We start from the raw sequence: 27,202 nt of genomic DNA, 5'->3' as shown, positions 1-27,202 counted from the left end.
TGTCTAGGAATGACTCAAAATTTTCAATGTGAACGTTTTTAGTTGTGTGTCACTGAAGTCGGTATCCTCGGTGTTGGCCTCCTTTGTCACTCCTAAAAGCTCTTCTTCCAGTGAGTTCTGAACTGCGTGAGTTTAATAACTTTACTTCTGGAAAGAGCTCTTGGAACCAATCGCATAAAATGTATCTAGTGGCGTAAGCTCGATTATTAGCATGCCAAAATGCAGTTTATGACGTGTAATCTGCAATCTTTAGGAGTTTAGAATTTGAAAGATGGGAAAATTTTATCTGTTTGCATTGCCGCATCCGCGTAAAACCGAAATTCATCCGCGTAAAATAAAATAAAGGTGTCAAATCTTTAACCGCGTATAATCGAAACCGCGTAAAACGAGGGTCTACTGTAATTAAAATCAATAACTGCTGTTATCGTTAATACTTTTTTATTTTATTGATACGAAGTTTTCATCTGTTTTTTACAAACCAAATTTAGCTCCTAATTTACAAAATTCATTCCTAATACCGAACGAAGATAAGCGGCTATTTTGGAAGGAAACAGAACACAGTTTTCGGTTCGTCACATTTAGCATAACTACGGTTTTTATAGATCAGCTTTACGGACCACATATGTGTGCGTTAATGAATACAATTTGTCACAACCGCAATGTCTGCGATTTGAAAAGCTTAGCAACTCAAATCAGTATAGGAATAAGAGCATTTGCGTCATATAGATGGTCGCTACCATATAGTAAACTATCATGCACTGTATGTGACAAGCAAACAAATAAATAAATGAAAAAAAAAATCGGGTGAATTGCACCAATTGACAAGAATTTTCATCCAGAACTAAGCGAAATAAATAAACGAACTAAAGTAGCAGCACCTTTAAACAATATAAAAACAAGTTTTTTTACAAAAAAAAAATTCTTTAATCGTTTTCAAAAAAGAAAATAACAATAAATAAATAAAAGCACATCAAAATGTTTACATTTTATCAAAAATAAAGCGAAAGTTTGCAGCTCTTTCTTTTGGGCAAAAATAAAGCCAAAGATAATTAGATAAGTAAATAAATAAATACAAGATTTGAATTGAAAAAAAAACACACACATACACACACACAAAGAAACAAAATATTAACAGTCATTATTTTACAGTAAAAACATATTTCATTTTGATTAATAAGTCATATTTATCTCTTTTTTCCTTCAATGTTAAGTCTACGAGAAAAAGTGCTTCGATTTTCATTTCTTTCTTTTTTTTCCTATTTCTTGAAACCAAAAATTAAAACCGTAGTCAGAATCTGCATTTTTTTTTTTTTTGTGTATCGAAAAAGTAATTTTTAGTGTTGTTGGTTTCCTAGATAAAAAGGTTTGAAACTCTCCTGTAGGCGATAATGTTATTTATTAAATTTTTCAAAAAATACCTTCAAAATACCTAAATTAAAAAAAAAATCTTTCTTATACTTGTTCTCCGTCAAGAGAGTTTACCATTCAAGTTTGTTAGTAGTTTTTAAACTCGTAATCTACATTTGCCTCTAACATCCGCGTAGACGCAACATTAAGTTTTTTTTAACTGTTCAAAATTGACAAAAAAATATCTTAGTCTAACAGCGAAGTATGTGACTAAGGCGTCTTTGCCGAGACATTTTGAACTTCGAACAAAAAAAAAAGCTGGTTCGAATCAGACTATTCACTCAAAAGTAATTGGGGGGACATACAGACAAAACGACTACACACATTTTCCCCATCTCAAAACCTTACTTTCCATAGTTAATGTTCAATATTTATTTAATCATTTTATCCAATTTTGACTTTTTAGCGATATTTTAAAAATGCATTAAGCCTTCTTTCACGCTTTTTTCTTCTTTCTGATATATTTAAGGGAAAGAAGACTCAAAAGGAAGAAAATGAAAACTCCTCTGCCTTTTGGGTCTTGGTTTCATGTATCAAGCACCTATTTATTTCAATATTTCGAAAACATGTGGCACTACTGTAGAAATCTTAGTTTGTTAAACTGATCTTTCTACTTTTCAAACCCAATGTGAAAAAACATTGTGTGATACTACTTTAGAAATTTAAGTTTGTAAAACTGATCTTTCTAATTTTCAAACGCAATGTTTATTAAAAGCGAAAAACGTTGGGATCTAATTAAATAACCAGATTCCTTGTAACAGCGAAAACCTGGTATAAAATTTTAGTTTGTGAAACTGATTTTCTACTTTTCAAATACAATGTTTATACTACTTTGCGTGATACTACTGTACAACACTTAGTTTGTAAAACTGATCTTTCTAATTTTCAAACACAATGTTTATACTACAGTATGTGATGTTACTGTAAAATTTTAGTTTGTAGAATTGATCTCTCTCATTTTCAAACGCAATGTTTATTAACAACGAAAAATGTTGGGATTTAATTGAATAATCAGATTCCTTGTAACAGAGAAAAGCTGGCATGAAATTTTTATTTCAATTTGAGTCTCATCTAAGTTATTTTCTCAATGCGGTAGGCACAAAAGTAATCGATTTCAATAATGAGATGCATCATCAAGAACGACACCATGAACGTAGTTTGACATTGCTGTCGGGCACCCCACTGAACGGTGAAAAATTAATGGTGGAAAAGGAATGAGAAAAGGATTAATAACGAAGTAATGTTCAGGTCCAATGAGCGGAGATTAATTTTTAACTTTCCGAAATACATATGTGTGTGTCTCTCTAACAATTTTTAACACGTGTCCACTAAAACATTTTCACTAATGAATGAAAATTATAAAAATATAAAGCGCTTTTAAATAATTTACCTTCACTTCTACGAATGGTTTGTCATAATCGCCTTAGAAATATTTTTGTTTTCTTTAAAGATATCTTCATGAAGTCATGCTAATATTTGCTTAGTTGTTATTAAATTTCCGTGTATAATTTTATTAATTTTCCATACGTTTCCTCTAAAATAGCGTTTTTTTTTTTTTTTTTTTCTGACGAGCTAATTTTTAAAACGCGAAGCGGTATTCAGTATGAAATTTAAACAAGTTGTTAAATGTTGTATAATTACATAAACTGTAACATAACGTCTTGCTTACCGTTTTCTCTCGCTTTCTTTCTGTAACATTTCATCGTAGCTTAACTAAAGTGCCATGTGTTTACTTTTAGAACTACTATTAAAGTTTTAAAACATGTAAAAACTTTTTTACCTTTTCTCCCTCTCACTCCTAAATTAAATCATTCAGAACTAAAATATACTTTTAAGCTTATGAATACTTTTTTAAAGATTTTTATTAGTCATGTTGGACAAGGCTGTTTTAAATCCTACCTCTTTCCGTATACATATTCTTTATTAAATTTCAAAACATTTTCTTTAATATTCACATATATCTTTAAGCAGATGTCAATTTTTAGGGTCCTAGTCCCTTTTAAATCCTACCTTTTCCGTATACATATTCTTTATTAAATTTCAAAACATTTTATTTTTATAGTCATATATATCTTTAAGCAGACTTCAATTTTTAGGGTAAGCTATAACAATGAGAAAACTATAATGCCTGGTTTCACAAATAGCAATGATTGAGATTTCTCATGGGTTCAAGATAGCAACCGTATAAACTGATTATTGTCCTTGAACTAACTTTTATGGACTCAAACCAAAGTGTAGGACGCATTCGAATGGTTTATTTCAAGTAGGTAATATTTCTTTTAAAGAAAAGTTGACTTTTGAAAGTTCAAAAAGTTACTTGTCCTTTTTACTATTTTGTTTTGATAGGTAATTGAATTAATAGTTTACTTAATTAAAATGATTTTTGATTGATTATGCCTTAAAAGGTTAATAAATAAAAAAATTAGAGTTGTTTTTCCTTTTTAAAAAAAGACGTATGAGATCAAAGAATGTTATCTTTTCAAAATTAGCGATTCATTTTAAGATTTCACTTATTTTCCATTTTGTTTTACTTTTGTTTTTTATATTATTGAAACACCATTGGTACCCTAAAACTGATTGCGTGCATTTCTGTCTTGAATAACCTAGGAAATTATTGAATCACTTCACATTTTTATGACTTCAAACTTACATAATGAATACTTCAAAAAAAAAAAAAAAAATAGGGATTAGACTTTATTGAAGCAATTTTGTAAATGTCCCGAAAATTTCATTCAAATAGCAAAACAACAAATGTCCAAACGTGACATTGTGTTGTGTGAATAATGATCGCAGCTGCACATACTTCATGAAATACGTTATTTAGAGTAGCAAAATATTTGCATTCAATATCGCAAAATTTTTTCAACTGTATAGCTATGATACGAAACACATGTTTAGTATCCAGTTAGCAGTCATAATTCTCTTGATTTGGGGAAAGTTCCCTAAATTTTGAATTCTTTAGGATGACAATAAAGATAACACGAAGCACCTAGAAGCAAAGGAGTTTAATCATCAGAATTAAAAATTCTAAAGAAAACTAGTGCAGATAATTAGAAAAACTCTCTCATCAGTTATGTGGCAAGAAATGGGATTGTAAGTTCTGGAGCAATTTTATGCAGCATGATTTAGAAAACGCTTATCGACGGTTTAAGCTTTGTACGCGTTTTATACTCAAAACTTAAAAACGCTCACTTACATCCCTTACAGTTTCACTCCCTGTTTTGATGATTAAATTACTGTTGAGTAACTGAAAGATCACTGAAGGATTACTGTCACTGTAGGATCCTACCTGCAGTGAAAAATATCCAAATCATGGCCTAAAAATAAATGCAATTAATATAGAGAATGTTTTGGAATCGGATTCATCGCTATAAGTTTCTCACACATGCTTATAATATTAAAATATTTTCACATCATTTGAATATGATGATGCTTCCAGTGTGCTCAAAGACCTTTTCTCTGCCAGAAGCATTCTCAAGTGAAACGTAGTTGATGAGTCAAATACGGAGAGAATCTCTCTCGGCAGGCATGTCCAATCTTATAAATCGGACCACTGGATCAACAGAGTTGCCCATCCAGCCCATGCTAATGTTCCACTTTGCAAAACCACGAACTAGGTCTCCCGCCCGGGGCCTCGCACACACTTGGCCCGAGAAACTCCCGGAAGTGGGGTCTACAATGTCGCAGCAGGGTCTCACTCTCCAACCCTCCGGCCCGACTCGTTTGTTATTTGCAGACTATTTATTTATTCCCGTTGCCTTTTCTGAGCTGAAAGTCAGCAAAAAGGTCAAGCGAAAGTATCTTGACTCGGTCACGTGGGTTACGAGCTGCCCCTTTTTTTTCGCTTCCTGAAGCACTTTGCATTTTACTTTCGGATTCGTTCTTGTTCTTTGAAACTTTTTATGCATACCAGATGCGCAACAAAGTGTTTCAGACTTTCCTTCAGTTTTAAGTTTATCTTGGTATTGTCAGTTAGTATTTTATAATGTTATCTGACGTTATGAAATGTCAGTCAATGTTATATAATATCAACTGACACTATACAATGTCAATCAATGTTATATAATGTCGACTGACATTGTGCAATGTCAGCCAATGTCACATAATGTCGACTGACATTATACAATGTCAGTCAATGTTATATAATGTCGTTTTACATTATACTAAGTGAGCACAAATGATGGACCCGATTTCAAAAAATCATATTTTCATGATTACTGCACATATTACAACGATTGATACACTAATTTTAAGATAAATGTATCACGATTTTTTTCTTTTTTTTTCCGACGCACGACACTTTTATTTCACGGCATTCGTCCAACAGTGTCTCAGTTCGTTTCATATTTTGTATAAGCATCACACTCTCAACAGGTCCCAGCACAAATGCTTCTTTCAATTATTCGTAATGCTGTATAAATGCCTTCTTTACGTTCTTTTAGAGTTGTTCACACGGCGTATGAGACGAGCTGTATTACAGATTGGACGCATGCTGTATAACAAGAAGGTTATACTTTGAGAGGTTGAACATTTATAACTGAAAAAAAAGTGCTTTTTCGTTTTCATTCAAGTATCACATATTTTAATATGTGCAGTGCTTTTGACAAGATGATTTTTTAAAATCGGGTCCATTATTTATGCTTACCCTGTACAATGTAATCGGCTTTTTTTTTTTTTTTTTGCATCCAGCGATTTAATCTATCATTTATGGCAGTTAATATAGCCTACGTAATAATATATATCATGCTGTCTTTCGCTGACATGAAAGATGCTGATTGATCTGCTTTCTGATGTCATTTGATCAGGGCCGGAATGGCTTCAGCACCCTGCAGCAGTTTCTCCTTGATATTGGCCGCTATATTAAGCTATCGTTTTTTTGCAGGTGTTTATGTTGTCATTCTTCGTAAAATCTACAGATTTTACTAACAAACTTTAAACCCGAAGCACATAAAGAGATATCTGAAGCTCTAACTCCCGACCGACTTCAACTCCTTGTCAGGGGCGCCACGAACTTAAATTTTAAGGAGGGAGGAAATTCTCAATTTGCCGAATGGAACTCCAAATTTTGCCGAATGATGATAGTTTTGGGGAATGGAACTCCAAATTTCGCTGAATGATGACAATTTTGCCAATTAGTGAGGTACAATTTGCTAAATGATGATAATTTTGCTGAATCGTATGATGATAATTTCACCCAATAAGGCAATTTTTGGAAGGTCATAGTGACCTCCCATCGGGGTTCCCCTGCTCCTGGTACTCTAAAACACCTGACTCCGACTCCTTTAGCCGAAAATCGGTCCGACTCCTACCCCGCAGCACTGGTTGCTATCTCTATACTGCAGCGAGTTTTTCAGAACTTTGCCTCTCGTCTGTGCTTCATCATAACCAATGATAGCAAGCATATCGAACATGTAAAACTGAATCCGAATACTTGTAGTTACTTATTTCAACACTTTCATAATTTTTTTAACTCATTAGTGTTAAAAGTTTCGCTATTTATTTCATATTCTCCCTGTATAATTTACCTCAATTGGCATACACTATACCGTTGCTTCTGAGCAATACTGACACGATAGGCACAAAAGTTTTATCTGTAGCCAGAGGTGGAGTTTGATGCTTATAACTGGGGGGGAGAGGGGGCAAAAAAAGACAATTAAAAGTCATAGTACTTTTAGCGGCAGCCAGAAAAAAAAAGAAAAAAAAAAACAAGAGAGAGAGGGAAAAAAAAGTACACAATTTTGTTTGGGCTGGTTTTGAGAGCAGATAAGTGGTAATTGATGTAAATCTAACAACTCAACTCACAAGATTTTGATAAATTATGTACACAATAACACTTAGAGTACAGTTTTTAGTACAGAAACACTTAAACATGAATTATACGTTCATTATTTGCCCCAAAGTATTTTGAGATGTCACAAACACTCGGTAATAATTTCATTGAACAAGTGTGGCTTGTTAAAGTTTAAAAAAAAATGTACTAATATCTAAACAATGAATACATAAACTAAAAGTTACTGCTTGTACTAAATAATATTTCGTAAACAGATAAACAAAGTAAAACAAACAATTATGTTCTGAAAATTTTGGCATTTCAGCTTATTTTTTTAATAATTTCTAGTTTTGGTTCCTAGATTGGAAAATAAAATTAATAAATTAACTATAAAAGTGTGGGGGGTGCCCCCTTGAATCCCCCCACCACTTAAATCTCCAACACTGTCTGCAGCTGAGCTCAAAATGAGAAATAGTGCTTCAAAACTTGACACCTCCAATACTTGATTCAGTTTCCAATTTTTCAGGATTTCCTGAAAAATATTTCCAATTCACTAGTTACTATAAAACATTGTATATAGTTAAAATATGTTACAGTGAAACCTGTTTAAGTTGACCATTTGCGGTGCGCTACTTTAGTGGTCATCTTAAACAGGTGGTCAACTTACAAAGGTTGATTTATATGATAAGGGCTAATACCGTGCCTGAAAAAAGCGATCAACTTAGGTGGTCAACTTCACAGGTTTTACTGTATTAAGAACCACCTAGTGACTATAACTCAATTTTGATTTAAAAGAAAGAGTAGCTGCGACATCTGTGCTTAGCACGACAGAATATTAGCATACCTTACTGTTGTTTTGAGGTTTTTATATCTTGCTGTTGCTGTGAGGCGGCGATTTGTATTCTGTCCGAAAGTAAGGCATCCACCATAAACATGATATGTATTAATAAAGTAAGAAATAACAACGTCAAAAAGCACAAATTGCAGATTACTGCAGACACGTGTTTCGGCGTTACAAGGAACACCTTTTTCAATGAAAAAAGTAATGAGCTTATGGATTTGAAAGACATGCGACAGTGTCGGATGTCTTTTCATCCATAAGTTCATTCCTTTTTTCATTGAAAAAGGCGTTCCTTGTAACGCCGAAACACGTGTCTGCAGTAATCTGCAATTTGTGCTTTTTGACGTTGCTGTTTCTTACTTTATTCTTCATCACAAAGGTATTTATTTATCTTATCTTGATATGCGTTGTCTATCTAATTTACGAACATTCTTAAGGACCTTATAAGCAAGAGCTGAAAAAATCTTCATAAACTCGATTAAAATCTACTATGAACAACTTAACTAAAGCCACGCATTGTAGAAGTATTTCGCACCCTTGTAAATGATGCATCCTGAAGAAATTGACCTCACTGTTAACCTGATAAAATATTCGGCAAATCTTGCTCCTTTTTGAAAGACAGAGCGTTAAAGAAAGATGATGGACAACCGTTACACAAGTTTGGCCACTTCTTGGTACAAGTGATTTATAGATTAGTAAAATCTTCATAAATTCGATAAAATTTACTATGAACAACGTAACAAAAGCCACGCATTGTACAAGTATTTTGCACCCATGTAAATGATGTACCCTGAAGAAATTGACCTCACTGTTAACCTAATAAAATATGCGGCAAATCTTGCTCCTTTTTGAAAGACAGAGCGTGAAAGAATGATGATGGACAACCGTTACACAAGTTTGGCAACTTCTTGGCGCAAGTGATTTATAAATTAGTGACAAGGAAAGTGTGTTGAGAAAGAGATTGGAGAGACAATTTACAGAAGATGAAATGATGAATCGCAAAGAGAATATTAAATCAGCGGGGGGGGGGGGGAATGAACAGAAATTCCAATAAATAAATAAATAAATAAAATTAATTTGAATTTTGGCATCTGGAATTCAAGATATGTTTTTTTGCAATCATGAATTTTCGATGGAACCCTACTTGTTGGGATTATTGTTTCTACAAATGAGATGGAATGCAAATGGCCAAGAAATTTTCACTCTTTTTGTTATGACCTACGATTTTCTAGAATATTTAGAACGAGGCCTATCCACAAAAGAAAAAGAAATGGTGATTATAGGATGCGGCAATAAAGATTTTATGGGCAAAATCCACCAGTACACTTATTATAAAGATTATTTACAACGTATAACATTATGTATTTTTATTTTTTATCACTCTTAAATGATGGGAATTAATAATCTGGAAAGTTTGTATTTAGATTATATTTTGCGTTTAAGTTCCTCTATAGGTGTTTTTGCCTGAAAAAAACCGTAATTTTACGATAAAATTTTTTTTAATTGTAAAACCTGCTTGAGTTAAGCCCTGAAAAAGATATGCATAAAAATCAAACCGCAGACGATTTGTAACAATGACAATGAAAATTTTACTCTCTAAATAATTATAAACAACCGTCGTCAGAGTAATCTAAAAAATCAGAACAATAAAAACTTTGGTCAAGCGAGGATAGTAAGCAATTCGTGATTGCTCAACAAAAATTAAATAAGACGTAAAAAAAAATTTTTTTTTTTCTTTCTTAACTTTTTTGTTAGAGATATAATATCGTTGTTACTACAGCAAGGATACGAATCTGTAAAGTTGCACTTGCTGATTTTTTGAAAGTAAAATAGTATTTAATTTGTTTTTTATTGAGAATTTTCCGCCTGGCAAGGGGTAGATATTTGGTTCGAGGGATGAAAAATACAATCAGGCAGAGGTCGACAGACTTGTGTTTTAATAAGAAAAAGTAAGGCGAGTAAGTGTTTGAAAATTTCGAAAAAACTTGATAAAACCAGCATATGCTTGAATTTTCTCCAATAACAGAAAGTTTTGAAACATACTTTATTTTTATTTTATAATATTGTATAATATTATCTTGATTATCATTCCGTTTACTGTTGCAATTTTGTTTTGAAAAAAATGTTGTCTTGATTTAAACCTCACTCAAAGTAAATTATTCTGTATGATATAGGTAATTAGGTAATTTGTTATGTGCACCTGAACTGATTTTTTTTACATCTAAATATTTTCTTTTCAGTTTCCAATTATGGTACGGAGTGGCACGTAGCTCAGGCAACCATTTCTAGTCCATACCGCGCTTTTTCCAAAGAAAAAATATCTGCCAATGTGGGTGTCAAAATAGGACTCAACAGTGTCAATATCACGCTTCAAGGTCAGTATTCATCATATTGCTTTAAAGTTAAAACTTTGTGACGTTCCTCAATACAATTTTTTTTCCTTTTGATATTTATATGTTATAACGTAACTGTATTACAACTCCAGTTGCAAGTACTGTCCGTTTTCGAAAGCAAAGACGCACTCAGGGTAGATTCTATTTTAAAAAGGGGCGATAGGTTGAGAATGGGCACTTTCCGCTCGCACTTGCTATCTCTCTTTTTTGACGCTAACACGTTATTTCGCACCATTTACTTCCGGGTTTCCCTCCCTATTTTGATAAAATTAGAGCAGACTTGACGCATGCGCAAATTTGCGCTAGGTTTCGGCTAAAGAAAACAGACAGTATCTACTGCGTTGAATGCCATAGAAAACACAGTAGTGTTCATCATCGGGCAGTTTTGACAGTGTTGTACTCTGTCAAAAAAAAAAAAAAAAGATTACATGAACTTCGAATAAAATACAGATACTGTATTGTTTGCTAAAACTGGCTAGCACTACTTGAATTTTAACTTTTCCATCTCCTATGAAAATAATTATTTAGCTTGCTGTCATAAATTACTGTGAAGCAACTGCAATTCGATGGATTTTTTTTTTTTTTGGAAATACATAGCTGTTATGTTTTTGCACTTGTGGTTTCAAGCAAATCTCCTAATTATTTCCTCAACAATCGGATCAATTTAGTAATGCAATCTTATTTTAGATGCTACAATTACTTGTGGGTATTTTATGTTATTTTTTATTTTTTTTAAAGCAATTGCACAAATTTTGCGCCATACTGTTATACGATACAAAACATATATTCAGTTTGGGCCCGATTATTTTTGAAAAATATTCATTTTCCTTCATTTATTCCCTCATCTATTTCTATCTATTCCTACTCCTCCATTATTCCTATTTCATTTTCCTTCTTTTTAAAACTTTTATTACTTAAAACAAACGTGGTAAAGTGCTCTGAAATGCCTAAATTTTTGTTGAAGAATGTTTATCATCACTTAATGAGAAATAAACTTTTGCTACTTTTAAATCTTTTTTTTTTTTTTTTCAAACCTAAAAGTTGTAGATGTTTTCGGGTTTTTTTTTCCAAACTACAGTTCCTTCAATAAAAAGTTTACAGAATTCTATCGGATTTCTGAGCTCTTAATTTTGGCACCTATACAGGTTAAATTTTAGAAATCCTTATTTGTATTTTAAAAGTCCCTTTTACGCTCTTTAGTTTTTGTAGCTAAATTCATTCATGTAGTTTTCCTAATTTTCAGCTTTCAATGTTGGCAGCTATGTAATAGCTAAGAATGGGGTTGTTTCCTTCAGTCAAAAGTAGTACTTTTAGTCACTGAAATTGATAGAATAAGCAAAAAAAATACCATGAACCCAGAAAATTCTTTCATTTTCCCAACAGTTATTTTTTAATTAATTTTTTTAAATGTCCGATTTTTCAAACAAGGCATGCTCTTGATGACGTCACAAATGATGCTCTTTGGCGCATTTTTGTACCGCATATCCACGTTATGATAATCAAGCGAATTAAAATTGCGCTCTACGCTTGCTATCAACCATATCGTTGCCAATACACGTGACTAAAGATGCGAATTAAATATTTTGCTCCGTGAAGGGCAACACAGAATAGCATTTCTTCATTTGTAATGTCATCGGCAAGAAATGTAAACAATGAAAGATCACCGATTTAAGTATTTTTTTTTAAATATTTATCTTAAACAAATTATTTCAAAAATGGTTAGATCCTATGTTTTTAAGCATGTTCTTTCAGAAAAAAATACTTTTAAAGTATTGGAAAAGACCCCATTATGAATCACTCTTGATTTTTGTAGTTAAATTGATTCACATGCAAAGTTTCCCTAATTTTACGCATAAGTCTCCCTAATTTCAATCTTTCAATGTTAACAGCTATATGATAACTAAGAATTATGAAATGTACTAAAGTTCTTGTAATAGTCTTTATTTCATTAAACACATAATAGGTGGCAATCTTGTTTCTACATAATGTCTGGTCTTTTCTCAAAATCAAATACATAACGAATATCGATCTCTGCAGACGTATAAATAATTCTATTTATATACAAATAAATAAATAAATTTATATACATATACATGAACAAATAAATGTAGATATATTTCAGATAAATAATGAGGGATCCGTGAGAACATTTTCATTATTTAAAAGTTACCACGGCATGAAAAAGTTTAGGAACCCCTGCTGTAGCCTATACCGGGGGAGAGGAATCCGTGGCTTTCTTGAAAATTTTATAGTGCCTTTTCCACTCATTCGCATAAATACCTTCAATTGGAATACTAGTTAAACTCACAATAGTTTTAATTTCCTTTCATATCATGACCAAAAACAAACATCTTTTCATAGTAAACTTTATATTTATATCCATTACATGCGTTCAAATCAACAATCAAAAGTGTTTTAAGATATGCTTTTTTTAACGTTGATAACTTAAACGGCGACAAAAATGAGGCAATTTACTTAAAGTTGGCTTTTTTCTGAAGATAGAATGAGACTAGAAAAAGCATTTTACAGGGTATAAAAGTTTAAAAAAAGCATGTATTTTTAAAGTATGTTTTCCGTTTCGTTTCATCTTTAGTCCGGTAGAGTCAAGTAGAGAAGTTCGTAAATGAATTTCCACAATAATTAGAACCATGTAGAGAAATTTCAGATTCGCTATCAATATCAGAGTTATATTCTGCGGAAAGATAACCAGTGTTACTCATTCTCCTTTTGTTTAGCTCAGAACTAAATCGCACCACACATAACATTGAACAAGTGCCATCAAACTATAGAGTGAATCCGATAAATTAAAGCTTGGCCTTGACACTATATACTTTTTGGGGGTAATGGGGAAGGATGATGGACATTGAGCTGAATTAGATTACATTCACAATTGTTTTGCAAAGGTCTTCCTATTTAATTCCTTACCGATAATAGTTACCCTACTCCCGAAAAGGAAGTATAAATATTGTCAAGGTCACGCCTCAACTTATCAGAGCTACGCTATAACTCGCTAAATGTGTCTACTTAAAAACAATAAAAGCTGCAATTGAACTAGTTTAACAGTCAAATCTCTTCTGACTTGTTGGAGTTATCTACATGTATTAAAAGTGCTGAACAGATATTTTTTTTAATGCCGGTCAAATTACTGGATCGATGTAGAAAAGTACTCTACTAGCGCAGGAAAGCCCCGAACTTAAATTTTTGGGAGGGTGGCAATTCATAATTTGCAGATTTGCAGAATGGAGCTCCAAATTTTGCCGGTTTTTCTTTTCTTTTTTTTTTTTTTTTTTTCTGGTACGGGTATTATGAGCACCTACCCGTAAAATACGGATGTGCACACATTATTACTTATAATGAAAAGGGTAATATGTAATAGAATCGGTTGGGGGAAGTGGGTCACCCTCCTAAAACTGAAAAATGGATAAAGTTTTCAAACTTTTTTGCACTGATTATGTTAAAATTCATGACAGTGATTGGTTTTGCGCATATTTGGGTTTCGTGGAATTTTTTCTAGGTCTAGCATTTAGTCAAAAAAAAGTTCTGTTTTTTTTTTTTTTTTTTTTTTTTTTTTTTTTTTTTTTTTTTTTTTTTTTTTTTTTGCGAACAACGTTTTTTAAAGAAGTGTTTCCAGGTTAGTTTTTATTATTTTTTAATGATAATTGATTTTTCACGTATAGATTAACTTAAAGTCCATACAGCAACAAGAATTTTTGTACCAAATATTGCTAATAAGCGTTTATATAGGAGGAGGGGTCCCACTTACCCCGTACATTTTTGCTATAAGGGGTAAGTGGGTCTCCTCATTATGAGTTTAGTGGGTACCTCTATAATAATGGAGATTTCAAAATCAAAAGCAGCTCTGATTAAATATTTATATTAGTGAAATACAAGACAACTATGATGACCAAGTAGGAATTGATAGTTCAGCTACAAGAACTGCGAAAGCTGGTGATTATGTATTTGTGAAACATACATTAAAGAAAATCATTAAGATTTAAATAGGTCTAATGTTGGAAGTTGATGATACAAATTTAAAAATACTGTTGAATTTGCATGAACAAATTGAAATAGTGACACTTTTTATTGGCATAGTGCAGATGATGTTAGAATAATTACCGAGGATGAAGCGATAACGGTTCGTCCTTAGCCAACTTTACATAGACGCAGTCATTTAGTATTTACATTTTTTTTTTTCAATTTATAGTTTTGGCTAATTTACTCAAATTGATCTTAATCAACTATATTACGTTAATTAAACGCACCTTAATATGTAAAAGTAAAAAAAATTCACAAATGAAATTGTTTTGTTTTTCATTTTAAAATTTTCCGTGATCCAGATTTAAAAAGACAGTAAAAACCTCATAAATGGATGCATTTACAAAAAAATTGTTCACACTAAAAATTTACAATGTAAGACCCCCTTATCCCTTTTTTAGATATGCTTCATTTAAATTTAATTAAAAGGGGGTGACCCACTTACCCCTTACTATGGGATAAGTCGGACACCAGTACGATTTTTTACAAAATATAATCGTTGAGAATATTGAAAGCATTATTTTAGAAAATAATGATAAACTTTTGTTCATTAATAATGTCCAATATAAATTAAGACTGCAGGTTTATTTTTTTTTCTTTCAAAACTTATCTATGAGGTTTCAAAAACGAACTATTCTTAAAAGGGGTCCCACTTACGCCAACCAACCCTACTACAATTTTAAGCACAGCTTCATACAAACCAAACGAAATAAAGAGCGCGTTACAACCTTAAGTTTATGAATTTAATAATTTATTAACCGACTTCAAAAAAGGAGGTTAAGCTTTCGTCGGAGACTTTTTATGTATGTTCTCCGATTACTCGAAGACGCCTGGACCGATTTGAAAAATTTTCTTCTCTTTGAAAGGGTATACCTTCCAGATGTTGCCATGGTAATTTAGTCTGGATCTGACGAGGGGTCTCGAAGAAATCTAAGAAACTTTAAATTTCATACTTTGTGGCTACGTGGACCGGCTTACATCAGTGGGTGTTGCTTTACGATACGTCACAGGTCACGTGGTTTTGCCGTGAAAGGTTCATTTTCTCTCCAGAGGGTGTCTTCGTGTTGAACAATATGTTATTCTCACTCCAATGGGATCTTTGATTTTCATGACGCCACCTGTTAGTTTTAATTAAGTCTTGCTAATGTAATTACTACTTATGTAGCAAATCAGTAAATTAAATGTATTTTGCTACTATAAGGATTGAAATAATTAATTTAATACATTTTTTACTAATAAATAACTTTATTTAGTCAATAAAATGTTAGTTTTTTTTATTTTTATTTTTTTAATATTTCAGTTTTTAAATATATTCAGTGTCGGCGATAAATAATGTACCCCAGTATTTCATAGTTTAGATGTAGAAGTTTGGATGGTTGGTTCTATTCAGGACTAGAGAAGATAGGCCTTGTTTTCGTTGGGTCTTTGAAGCAAGAGCCTTGATCGGCTATGCTACGTCAATAAATGTTTAAAATATGCATGTTTTTATATTGTAACGCATGTCCATTGTTATAAAACTGATTCTTTTTTCTGTATTCTGAGTGAAGTGTCTCAAAATATTTCTCTCTCTTTCAGCGCTGGCCATACATAAAAGAAGTGAAGATATTAATTATAATGAAAGGTTCCGATGGGTTGGAGGTACAGTCTATTTTATTCTTACTTTGTGTTTTATTATGTGAATGATTCAGGGCTAATAATTTATCTTCTAGCACTGTTATTGCACTCTGGCAGATAGATGACTTTCTGCGCAGAATGCTTAATGACACTTTTTTGACTTTAGTGGTAGTGACAAGTAGTGCACTTGTGTACGATTTTTTATCTGGCTAAATGGAAATAATTGTATTTTAATATATCTCGAAAAATGTTATAAAACATACTATTATCTTTAAAATATTCAACGTAGCGGTATGAAATACATTACTAAAATGCTTTCATTAGAAAACACAATAGATTAAGCAAAAATAAGACCTGACAGCTTTTTTAAGCTCTTGCGTCAAGAAAAAAGAAAGAAAAAAAAACAATGGAAAAAACCAAACTGTCTTGATATTTAAGAATAGATAGTAACAATAAAAACGGAGTAAGTAATCGTTAAAAAATACTCTTCAAAAAAATTACGATTCAGAAAACAGAAGTTTTGCAAATTTAGATTCTCAGATCGAACTTTTCGCAAAATGTATTATTTACAAAATGGGCGCTTTTCAAAATATACGACTCTGAAAACAAACTTTTTTTTAAATGTAGAATTTACTAAACGGATGCTATTCAAAACATAATTCACAAAACGAAGGTCTTGTAAAGTATACGGATCAAAAAACAAGCATTTCAATGAACTACAGGATTGCCCCTATAATCTTTTCATGAACTACGCGATTCATAAAACGAATATTTAAAAATATGTTCGAAAAACAAAAGAGAAATTTTACAAAAGACACGATTTACAAAACGAGTATTTTAACAAAATGTACGACCTTCAAAAGTATCCTTCTACAAAGCATTTTTCTCACAAAACGGATATTTTACAAAATTTACGATTGAAAAAAAGAAACTTTAAAATAATTTACAAAAAGCAAAAATGATATTTAACAAAATATACGATTCGCAAAGCGAGTATTTTATGAACTATACAACCCGCGAAAGGAACATTTTACAAAGTATTTTACTCACAAAATGGACATTTTACAAAATACACGAATCAAAAAACAAACAGTTCATAAAATGTTTGATTCATGAAACTCACATTTTGTAAAATACGTGATCCCCAAAACGAACGTTTTGGAAAATAATGAACACAGAAAAACAGGCGCTTAAAAAAAAAAGCGATTTATGATACAAATGATTCTTTAAGTTATTAATAAGGTTTTAAAATGAAACCAGCATTCTGATAGCCCTCCATTTGTTTAATAAGAGTTCTTTGTAATTATTTTTATCCAACTCTATTATTTTTTTTTGCATGCACAAATTTCCAAATTGTGTAAAAAAAAAAGAAAAAAAAAATCCTGCAAACACCTATACACCTTAAAATGATAAGTTAAATTTAGGAAATTAAGACTTTTCAGAAAAATAATTAAAAGCTACCAGAAATAGACAGCTAGACAGCGTTGAATGAAAAGTAAAAATATTTGCGGAGACAGCGAAGAGGGTGAACGACACTGGGCTCAAGTTCACAGTCCTGCCAATACTTCCGTTAAGCCGCACGCTTTCGGATTCCCTGCAAAGAGAACATTTTCGAGTATTTCCTCAAACACAAAATGAGCAATAAATTAGTCAGTTTCTTCAGCAGTGAAAGGGAATGATGCAACTCGGTGAATCTTGGAGGAAGTTCGACTTTTTTTTGGGGGGGGGGGGCGGACATTCCCAAATCTTCACTAGGACTGAAGTGAAATTGGTTCGCTTCGTTTTAAAACAGGAGGGAGAAGTAGTGATGGGAAATAAGTCACTATGTTTTAACAAACAAAGAAGTTAAGGCAATAAAAACATGAAACAAGCATTTTTTGTGGAGGAAAATTTGTGAAAATTTTATATCTATGTTTCGGGATTGCTGTTTCACACTGAATGCTAATGTAAGCTTGTGTATGTGAAAACATTTGACAAAGATGTACCTACTGGCTCCCATCTTTTTTGCATTAAAAAACGCCCCCCCCCCCACACACACTAAGAACGTGTCTGCAAGTTTTTGCCTTTTTAACGTTTTGTTTATGTTTTTACTTTTTAGCATAAAGATATTTATTTATTTATGAGAACAGCAGTGCTAAATAAGTTTAAGAAATAAAAAGAAATGAATTATTCTTTTCTTTCTTTCATTCTAATGGGGCTGCGTTAGGCGATTTAGCCTTTGCCGACTTAGTGCGATCCTCCGACATCGCATCCAGTTTTTCATGTCCCACCATTAAGGCGCGGATGTCAATGGCACACATTTTTCTTTTACACCCAGTTTCCACCACATGGTGGCACCTGAGCTTTCCTTTGATGCGAAACGTCATCACGGATTAAATTTTGTGGAGGGCATTCAAAGCCAAACGAATACCCAATGGATTGTTTACATGCCGCATAATCATACGACATGGGCTCTGACGATTTTCTGTATCTCGAAAATCCACCGACTGGCCACCACGCGGGTCAGAACATTGCCCCAGACTGGTTGATGTGACAGATTTGAGCCTCACTGCAACTCATTTTCTCAGGCGTTCTAAAGCTCCAAACATGAGAAAACCAACAAACTATATTGTATATTTTTGGTTCCCTGTAATCAACATCAATTCTGATGAAAGAAATTAATGAATTATTATAGTGGCGAGTAAGAAAAGTGACGGAAGTACAGTGCTGGCCAAATTATTAGACTAAGATTGTTTTAAAAGCAAATTCTTTATTGATTACATAACTATAGACACAGTAAAGAACAGTGAAATAATTATCTAATATTTAGTATGCATTCCCTTGTTCTTGATGAGCATTTTATGTCTTTTTGGCATACTTTTCAGAAGGTTTACACCATTTCTTAACACTTTTTAAAAAAGGAGGTAAAAAATTGTTTATACTCACTATTATACATACTCACATACACATACTCACTAATTACCTAAAACTAACTTTAAATATAACAGAACACACTAATAAAAAGAACTAGTGAACTGTTTAAGCTAATTGAGGTTATGTTCCTGGTAGGTAATAAACAAAGCACATAAACAAAGCAGATAGTGCTGCCACCTGCAAACATTAAATTATGCAAAAATAACGTAATAATCAGTGTACAGTATGTACTGTACTTTAACAGTAAAAAATAAATAGTATTTTAGTACAAAGAGTGTACAAAAAAGAAAAAAAAATCTTTAGTCTAATAATTTGCCCAGCACTGTAGCCCTAAATCAAAATTTATTGCTCCATCTTGCCACAAAACTCCTACAAAGTTGGTTCATATAACTGGTGCGTGGTGACGCATAAACGGATCTAATTAATCAAACATCAACAACATTTTATAATTTAGATCATATTTTTTCAAACTTCAACTATGTATTGTGTTAATTTAGACTACAAAACCAGCCAATAAACGTATCACAAACTCTTTGTTCGTATTGTAGTAGAATCTGAGAATAAATCAGCCAAAATTATTTTCGTGTATAACTGTTTTTTCCCTCCGAGATGTGCAGCTGTTATCGTCAATGAGCAAAGTAATAAAGCATATCGCTAGATAAAAGTTTTAATATTTGAAACAGTGCTGTCGGTTATTGAAATTTTAAGCGTGTTCACCAAATGGAGTGGTTTCTTTCAGTCAAAAGTACTACTTTTAGCCATTGAAATTGATAGAATGAGCAAAAAAAAAATAACATGGGCCCAGAAAATGTTTTCATTTTCCCAACAGTTATTTTTTAATTAATTTTTTTAAATGTCTGATTTTTCAAACAAGGCGTGATCTTGATGACGTCACAAATGATGCTCTTTGGCGCATCTTTTTAGCGTTTCCACGTTATGATAATCAAGCAGCGAATTAAAATTGCACTCTACGCTTGCTATCAGCAATATCGTTGCCAATACACGTGAGTAAAGATGAGAATTAAATATTTAGCTCTGTGTTTTTGGCAACACTGAATGGCATTTCATCATTTGTGATTTCATCCGGCAGAAGTGTAAATAATGAAAGCAAACCGATTTAAGTATTTTTTAAAAATATTAAACTTAAACAAATGATTTTAAAAAACGGTCAGATCCTATGTTTTTAAGCCTGCTCTTTCAGAAAAAAATAATTTTAAAATTTTGGAAACTACCCCATTCTGGGACCAAAGGGTTTTATTCTGGCATCATGGGCAGCGTTGAAAAACCTTAAAGAGTCACACACACACAAAAAAAAGAAAAGAAAAGAAAGAAAGAAAAGAAAAAAAGAAAGGTTGAAGAAACTGCTTATAGTCTCAGTTGTCGAAATCTACCCTTGAAAAGCATTAGGTGGTATTGTTTAAAACAGGGCAGAGAATCCATCTTAAACAACATCTTTCAGACATGATGAATGAAGGCATTAAGCTTAGTCATTGCCTTAATATTTCAAAATATCAGAACTTATAGCGCATTTAATAAAGCCCATTGAAATTCTATTTATTTTGTGTATCACATTCCAGGTATACAAAAGATTCTTACCTTGACACAGATATTTTAAATATTATCGCTTCAGTTTACGAACTTAAAAAAGTTCTCTAAAGAAGAAAAAAAAAATACTTCATGCGATAAATTTATTCATCAGGAGAGCCAATTCTTAGCGCATCGAGGTTATCCAGGAGGAAGAGAACAATAATAATAAAAACGCATTTTGCTTTGGAATCATTTCCGCTTGTCGTATATCATCACATATACGATTTCCTTATTTACGTTAATCAATTAAAATTGTAATGGCTACCATGCGTAATGTTTTTTAATTAAGATGAATCAAGACTTTTTTTCTGTGAGATTTTCTTTCTTTTTGAATACAATTTCTTTCATTGCTTAAGCAGCGCAAATTTTCCTTGTAATGATGACCAAAGCAGAGAGATGGTATTATGGTCCAATGACTAAATTTGTCATATTCAACAAGAGTTTAACAAGAGCGTAATCTTGTCCATCTAATAGCTCTTGAACTTCTGTCTCTAAAACAATGAAATTTTTTAATTTCTTCCGTACTTTTCCGTTATGAGCATTACATTTCGAGAGTTTTTATCTGTGGCAATTATTTTATAATTACACCTCCTCAATTTAGGCATCATTCTGAAAGAAAGGGTTGATTCCAGCTGCTCTGAACCCATGATTTCTGCTTACTACCGACCACAAGACTTGTGGATCCATGGATTTAATGCGAACGTACTTCTCGTGTATTCGATGGATGATTTGCGGCATAAATCACCGAACTGGGGGGGGGGGGCCTCTGGATCAGTGTCCGATGCCCCTATCCATTAAGCTATGCATGTCCTAAAAATAATGGACTTTTAAACACAACAAGTCATTTAACAAGAAAGAAAAAAATGTTTTAGTAAAGGGAAAGTAATTGGACAAATAATTAAATTAAGGCATTAGAAAGTGAAATAATCCAACAAATAATAAAATTTAAAACCTTGAAAAATAAAACTCTCTCAAATTAAAAAAAAAAAATCGCTTCTTGATATGCAATAAACAATGGGGCCCCGCCTTCCCAGAAATATATATGTAAATGCTACATTGTGAGCATACTTAATTTTTAATCTTCATTATATCTGTGAATGTAAGTTGAATAAATTTTACACCCATACCTCTTTTTATGCGGTAAATAGAGACCGCAAAATGAAAAAAAAAAAAGAATCGCATCAAAAAAACGTTCGAAATTTTACCAGTAGCTTTAAGAAGTTGTTTTCGCAGCACAGTTTAAAAAAAAAAAAAAAGCGGTGGATAGGGATCGCATAAAACAAGTCATACAGAAATATCCCAAAAACTTAAAAAACTAGTATTTATACGAAATCAAAATAAACCAAGTGGATAATTTTTGCCGAGTACTCGGACAAAATTTCCCGAATAAGGAAAATTTTGGGAGGTCATAGTGACTTCCCATCGGGGTGCACATGTCGTCACTTGAAGATACGACCTCGCACTTGTTTTAAAAATAATCTTGTCAATTAAATCCCAATCTGATTGAAATTTTAATATACCACACAAAAAAAAAACATTCGCACAAAAAAACCGCATGAAAAAGGACCGCATAAAAAGAGGTTTGGGTGCAAATAACACAAGAAGTTTCTCCACTGAAGATCTGCGTTGCGACTCTTATGCAACATGCGGTTTTTCCAATATTTTTTAAAAATATTTTTAAATCGTGAATTTTTTTCAAGCATGGAACTTATAGGAGTGACTCCGGTCTTCTGGATTTATACCGACAAAAAAATATGTATATAACATAATTCTATTTAAAACTAGTATGTTGTGGCCATCTCACGAAACTTTCTTCTATATGTTTCTTATAATTCTGATCCCACCCCATGTTTGACGAGGAAGCAATATTCCCAACAAAAGCAAAATTATACACGCCATAACTTGACGACCATCACAATTCCCGATTCATTTCAAAAGCAAAGCAAAGAATGAAAATTGAAAATAATTTTAAAAGCCTTGCTTAAAATAATTACAAACATTTATTTGTTAACAAACACAAGATGGCAACAGTTAAAACGCTTAAATCATCGCGATTTTCTATTAATTTTCCAACAATTAAAATCACGCGAAATACAGTCTACTACGATTCATCTTTCTTATTGTTGCAGTATAAAGCTATTTTTATTCACAAAAAAAAAAGAAAAAAATCAGTCCCCATGGAGCGATTGGTGCCAAAATTGAACCTGTTGACATATGAATTGGCTTCTGGCAAAAATTCAAGGATTCGGAATTTCGTGTTCCTACAAATTATAATTTTGCATACATTTCAGTCTATATTTTCAGATTGTTATACATACTAAAAATCATATAAAAAGAGCCCCCATGAATCCTATTGTTCTAAAAGTTTTCCGTAATACATACAGTTGACGGAAGTTTGTGAGCCTCTTTGTCTGTCACAGAACTATGAAAAATTTTTAATCTGTGGCCCCTCGCAATTGCGATATGGTAAATCCACTACTCGATACATGAAGAAATAATCAAAAGATAAATTATTCTTGCAGTAAGAAATTTACGCAATTGCATGCAAGATACTGTTAGGAAGTCTATGCTATTCAATAGGTAAAACGCATCCTTTAAAGCAAAAGTTCTTTTCATTTCCAGCATTTTTTGATACTTTTAGAACATTATGTTTGCATTCCTATTGGTTTTTTATTTGTTCATAATTTTCTCATTGGTGCTAATGAGAAAATTAATTAATTTGTTCAATCCGCTATTTTTAGTTTTTAAGCTGCCTGCTTATCTGGCTCTTGGCTTTTGACGGATGTCTTTTCATCTATAAGCTCATTTCTTTTGCATTGAAAAAGGTGTTCCTTGTAACGTCGAAACACATGTCTACAGTAATCTGCAATTTGTGCTTTTTGACGTTATTATTTCTCATTTTAGTATCGCTTTTGTCAAATATCTTTTCATTCATAAGCACAAATCTAGTGCATTGAAAAAATGGTTTCGTGTAACCTCGCAAGCTTTTCTGATTTGTATATTAATAACGTTGTTCAATATAATTTTTAGCACATAGGCATTTATTAATTTCTTATTTCTTTCTTTACGGTATTGCTTGAAACATTTTAAACCTTTTGCCACAAAGATTTTTCATCTTGTTCACTGATTAACGTCAAATACAGAAATTTCAAAAAATTCTTAGACGTACATTGCACAAGTACTCTAAAACACAACTAGCCATCAAACAATGGAAAAAATAAAGCTCTTTACGTTCCTTTTATTTCATGTACGATTAAATGTTCCCAGCAAGCATTCTGGTCTCTTTTTCCGCACTGAATGAACCGAGCATAATGAAGATGCACCAAACCCAACGAATATTTTACTGTCAACATTCTTCTTCTTCCTCCAGTCACGCATCCATCCAACTTTATGCAAATGTCTCAATATTAGAGGCAGGGAAAATCGTGAATGAGGGTGTGAGAGGTAAAGTATTCAGGTCCTTTTTTAATGCGGAAACGTTTCGGATAAGTTTGAGTCACAATAAAAGGACTAGCTGCCCTGCTCGATATTTTGGTTCCAAAAGAGCTTTGAATTCAGGCTCAATTAATAAAGTGTTCAGGCATTTTTTTGTTATTCGGAAACGCTTTGGATAGGTTTGAGAAACAATACAATTGACTTGCCAGCACATCCGACGTTTTTGCTCCAAAAGAGCATTGAATCTAGGCTTAGGTATTTTTATGCGAAAACGTTTCGGATAAGTTTGATCCGCAATAAAAGGACTTGCCGGCCTTCCTGACATTTTGCTTCTTAAAGAACATTGAATACAGGTATAGGTAATTAGTGTTAAGGCACATTTTTTTTATGCGGAAACACTTCGGATAAGTTTAAGCTACAATAAAAGAACTGACCGACCTATCCAGCATTTTGGTTCCAAGAGCTTTAAATTCAGTCTTATGAAGATGCGTTATTATATAAAGATACAAATTGCTTTTTTGTAACCATAGCAGAATATGAATATAGCATAATATAAATATGTAACACACGTAATCAACTATTATATGAGGCTAGTTTCCTACATTTACTGCTACTAAAGGCTGGATAAGCCTTTATAGAAAATAAGAATGAAACTGCAGTTTCTGGGTACTGTAGCTGAACTGCTTGGTATTGTTTTCCATTGCGTTGTTACAGTTTCCTTAAAATTGTTATTCACCTATTTGAACTGCTCGAAAAACCCTTTAAAATATGAAAATACAAAAATCTTTTTGTGCAAAATCTACGTCAAAAGTTTGTTTTCTGAAAAAGTTATTACTAAGCCAATCTGTATTTTAGTACAAGATTTATATATTTTCTAAATATACCCCTATTAGCTTTTGTTTCAATATTTTTATCGGTTCAAAAATGTCTTTTTTTTTTTTTTTTTTTAGTATTCTACATTAACAGTTCTTGCACATAATCCTTTCTTAAAGCAGTTCAAGATCTATATGTGCATTAAAATTCTCGCAGGCGCTGGGTTTGACTTTTTCTTAATTGTTGGAAATTGGACAAACATTTTTTCCAATTAAAAATAAAAAGTAGGATCGAAGCATTCGGGAAGACTTCTTTCTAACAAAAAGTTTGTTTTGAAAAATTATTAATTATGAATTGATTATTTTCTAACAAAAGAAATGCAGAAGCTTTACAACTCCCTCGAACTTTTTTTACACTTAAATAGCCTGAATTTCATCTAAAATGTTCAAATTCTGAAATAAAATTGAAAAGTAGTGCCGGAGATCAGTTCCTGTAAGCTCCTTTGAAAATAATGCCCTGAGGTAGGGAAACAACTGAAGCACATATTTTTTAGTCTCAGTACCTTATTTGCAAAGTTTCAATTTTTCAATATTTAATTAATTAATTAATTTAACGATATTTTTGTGATGCGTTAAGACTTCTTTCTTGTTTTGTTTTTTTTTGGTGCTTTAGCAACAGCAATACATTAAAACGTGAACTTACATGTTTCATTCCGAAGGTCAAAAATTTCAACACCGTTAAGAAAACCTTTTGAAAGATATTAAACTTCATAATTTTTTGAGGAAAAGGATGTATAATATGAAGCAATCTTATTCAAGGAAATATTTTTCGGTTGACATTGCCACATTTTTCATGTAATTAACAAAAAAAATACAGCCAAAAGTGAAAATCAAGTGTTACTAAAATGTATTTTTTTTTTTAAACTTTGATTGGTGATGTCATGACATTCAACTTTTTTTACTATTGAAATCACGTATGAATTCAAAAGCATATCTTGAAGAACAATGACTTAAATTTAAGCCTTAATTTTCTTTAATCCATCTATAATATTTCCATAACCTGATTTTTGTTCCTACGCGAGAACTTCCTCAATTCTTGATCGATTTCTTTGATTTACACTTCATTTTAAAGCTTATTGTGCAGGCTAATGATGAAACCTAGACCCACGGTCTAGAAATAGTTTTTTTTTTTTTCTGTCAAAAAAACCTGTTTTAAAGCGCCGGACTGAGGTTTTTGGTTAAACTTATAAGTTTAAGTTGCTATGTGTAACCGACAGAGCTGAATAGCTCGATCAGCAGAGCGTCCAAATGGTAACCAGAAGAACGATTGTTCGGGCCCGGCCCGGACGATCTCCCTCAAGAAATTAGACAAATATCGCGCATTACATGAACACCTGAAAGCAATAAGTAACACAAGTGAGGCAATAAAATAAATGTGATGGAAATGCTCCTTACTGGAGCGAAAACGATGCAACCTGTAGCTAATTTAATTCTTAATTGGGTGCTTTTTTTCTTTTCTTTTTTAAAACTTTGACCCCGGTCAGAAAATAAAGCATAATATAAGCGAAAATATAAGTATCAGGTTTAAGATTTCAGACTACAATAGAGTAGTTTTTTGTTCAGGAAAAAAAGAAAGTGAAAACTGAAATGTAGATTGTTCTAATGCCAGTTTTTGACCCTTTGTACAAGAAAAAAAATTTCGACCAAAAATTGAAATTAGGCTTTTCATTTAGTTAAACTATGAATATTTATTAAAATACGAAATAAAACATTAAAATTACTAAAAACTTGATGGGTAAAATATCATTTTTTTTCTTCTTTCTGCAAAAAACAAAAAGCCAGTCACATTTTTACTACATTCTAAAAGCTACGCTTAACAAACGAACTTAGTTCAAATGATTTTGTATTTTAACCGCTCGGTTAAATGATGAACGCGTGCTGCCACTTAAGCCATAACGGTTTAAGCAGCTTGCGATAACAAATTGTATAATTTTTCAAAAATAAAAACACTTCTCTTCAATATCTTACATTATATATTATTTCTGTGAATTATTTTTCTGTCGGTATACGAGATCTTTCTTATTTCTTGAAGAAATCCCCACCCCCTCATGTTAATGCTTATCGGGCCGGCTAATGACGAAAAATAGACTTACGGTCTAAAAATCAATTTTTCGGTAACGCCCCTTGCTGTTACAAAATTTTGACGCAGCCTGTAGTTCTTATGCAGATTTTTTTAAGCGAAATTTTAATGCAATTTTCTAATTTTTGGCACCGCTTTCGGCGAAAAAAATTACAATTAACCTGTTTTTTTTATTTACTTACTCTGCTCGACATTGAAAATGCAACACCAAGAATGAGAGGTCAGAAAGTGATGAAATTTGAAAAAAAAAAAAAA

The 27,202-nt window shown here is 32.2% G+C and overlaps 1 protein-coding gene across 1 annotated transcript in view; it reads left to right on the top strand.

Moving 5' to 3' along the window:
• Nucleotides 1-27,202, top strand: part of LOC129225276 (dual oxidase maturation factor 2-like) — a 211,224-nt gene that overhangs the window by 100,276 nt on the left and 83,746 nt on the right. Inside the window, exons 4-5 of the mRNA XM_054859862.1 lie at nt 10,259-10,393; nt 16,022-16,084. Of these exons, the coding sequence (XP_054715837.1) occupies nt 10,259-10,393; nt 16,022-16,084 (198 nt within the window). The remainder of the gene's footprint in view (nt 1-10,258; nt 10,394-16,021; nt 16,085-27,202) is intronic.

The sequence above is a fragment of the Uloborus diversus genome, chromosome 6 (assembly GCF_026930045.1).
Source record: "Uloborus diversus isolate 005 chromosome 6, Udiv.v.3.1, whole genome shotgun sequence".
Classification (NCBI taxonomy): Eukaryota; Metazoa; Arthropoda; class Arachnida; order Araneae; family Uloboridae; genus Uloborus; species Uloborus diversus.
The sequence above is the reverse complement of the archived record's forward strand: the minus strand, read 5'-3'. Positions and strand labels throughout refer to the sequence as shown.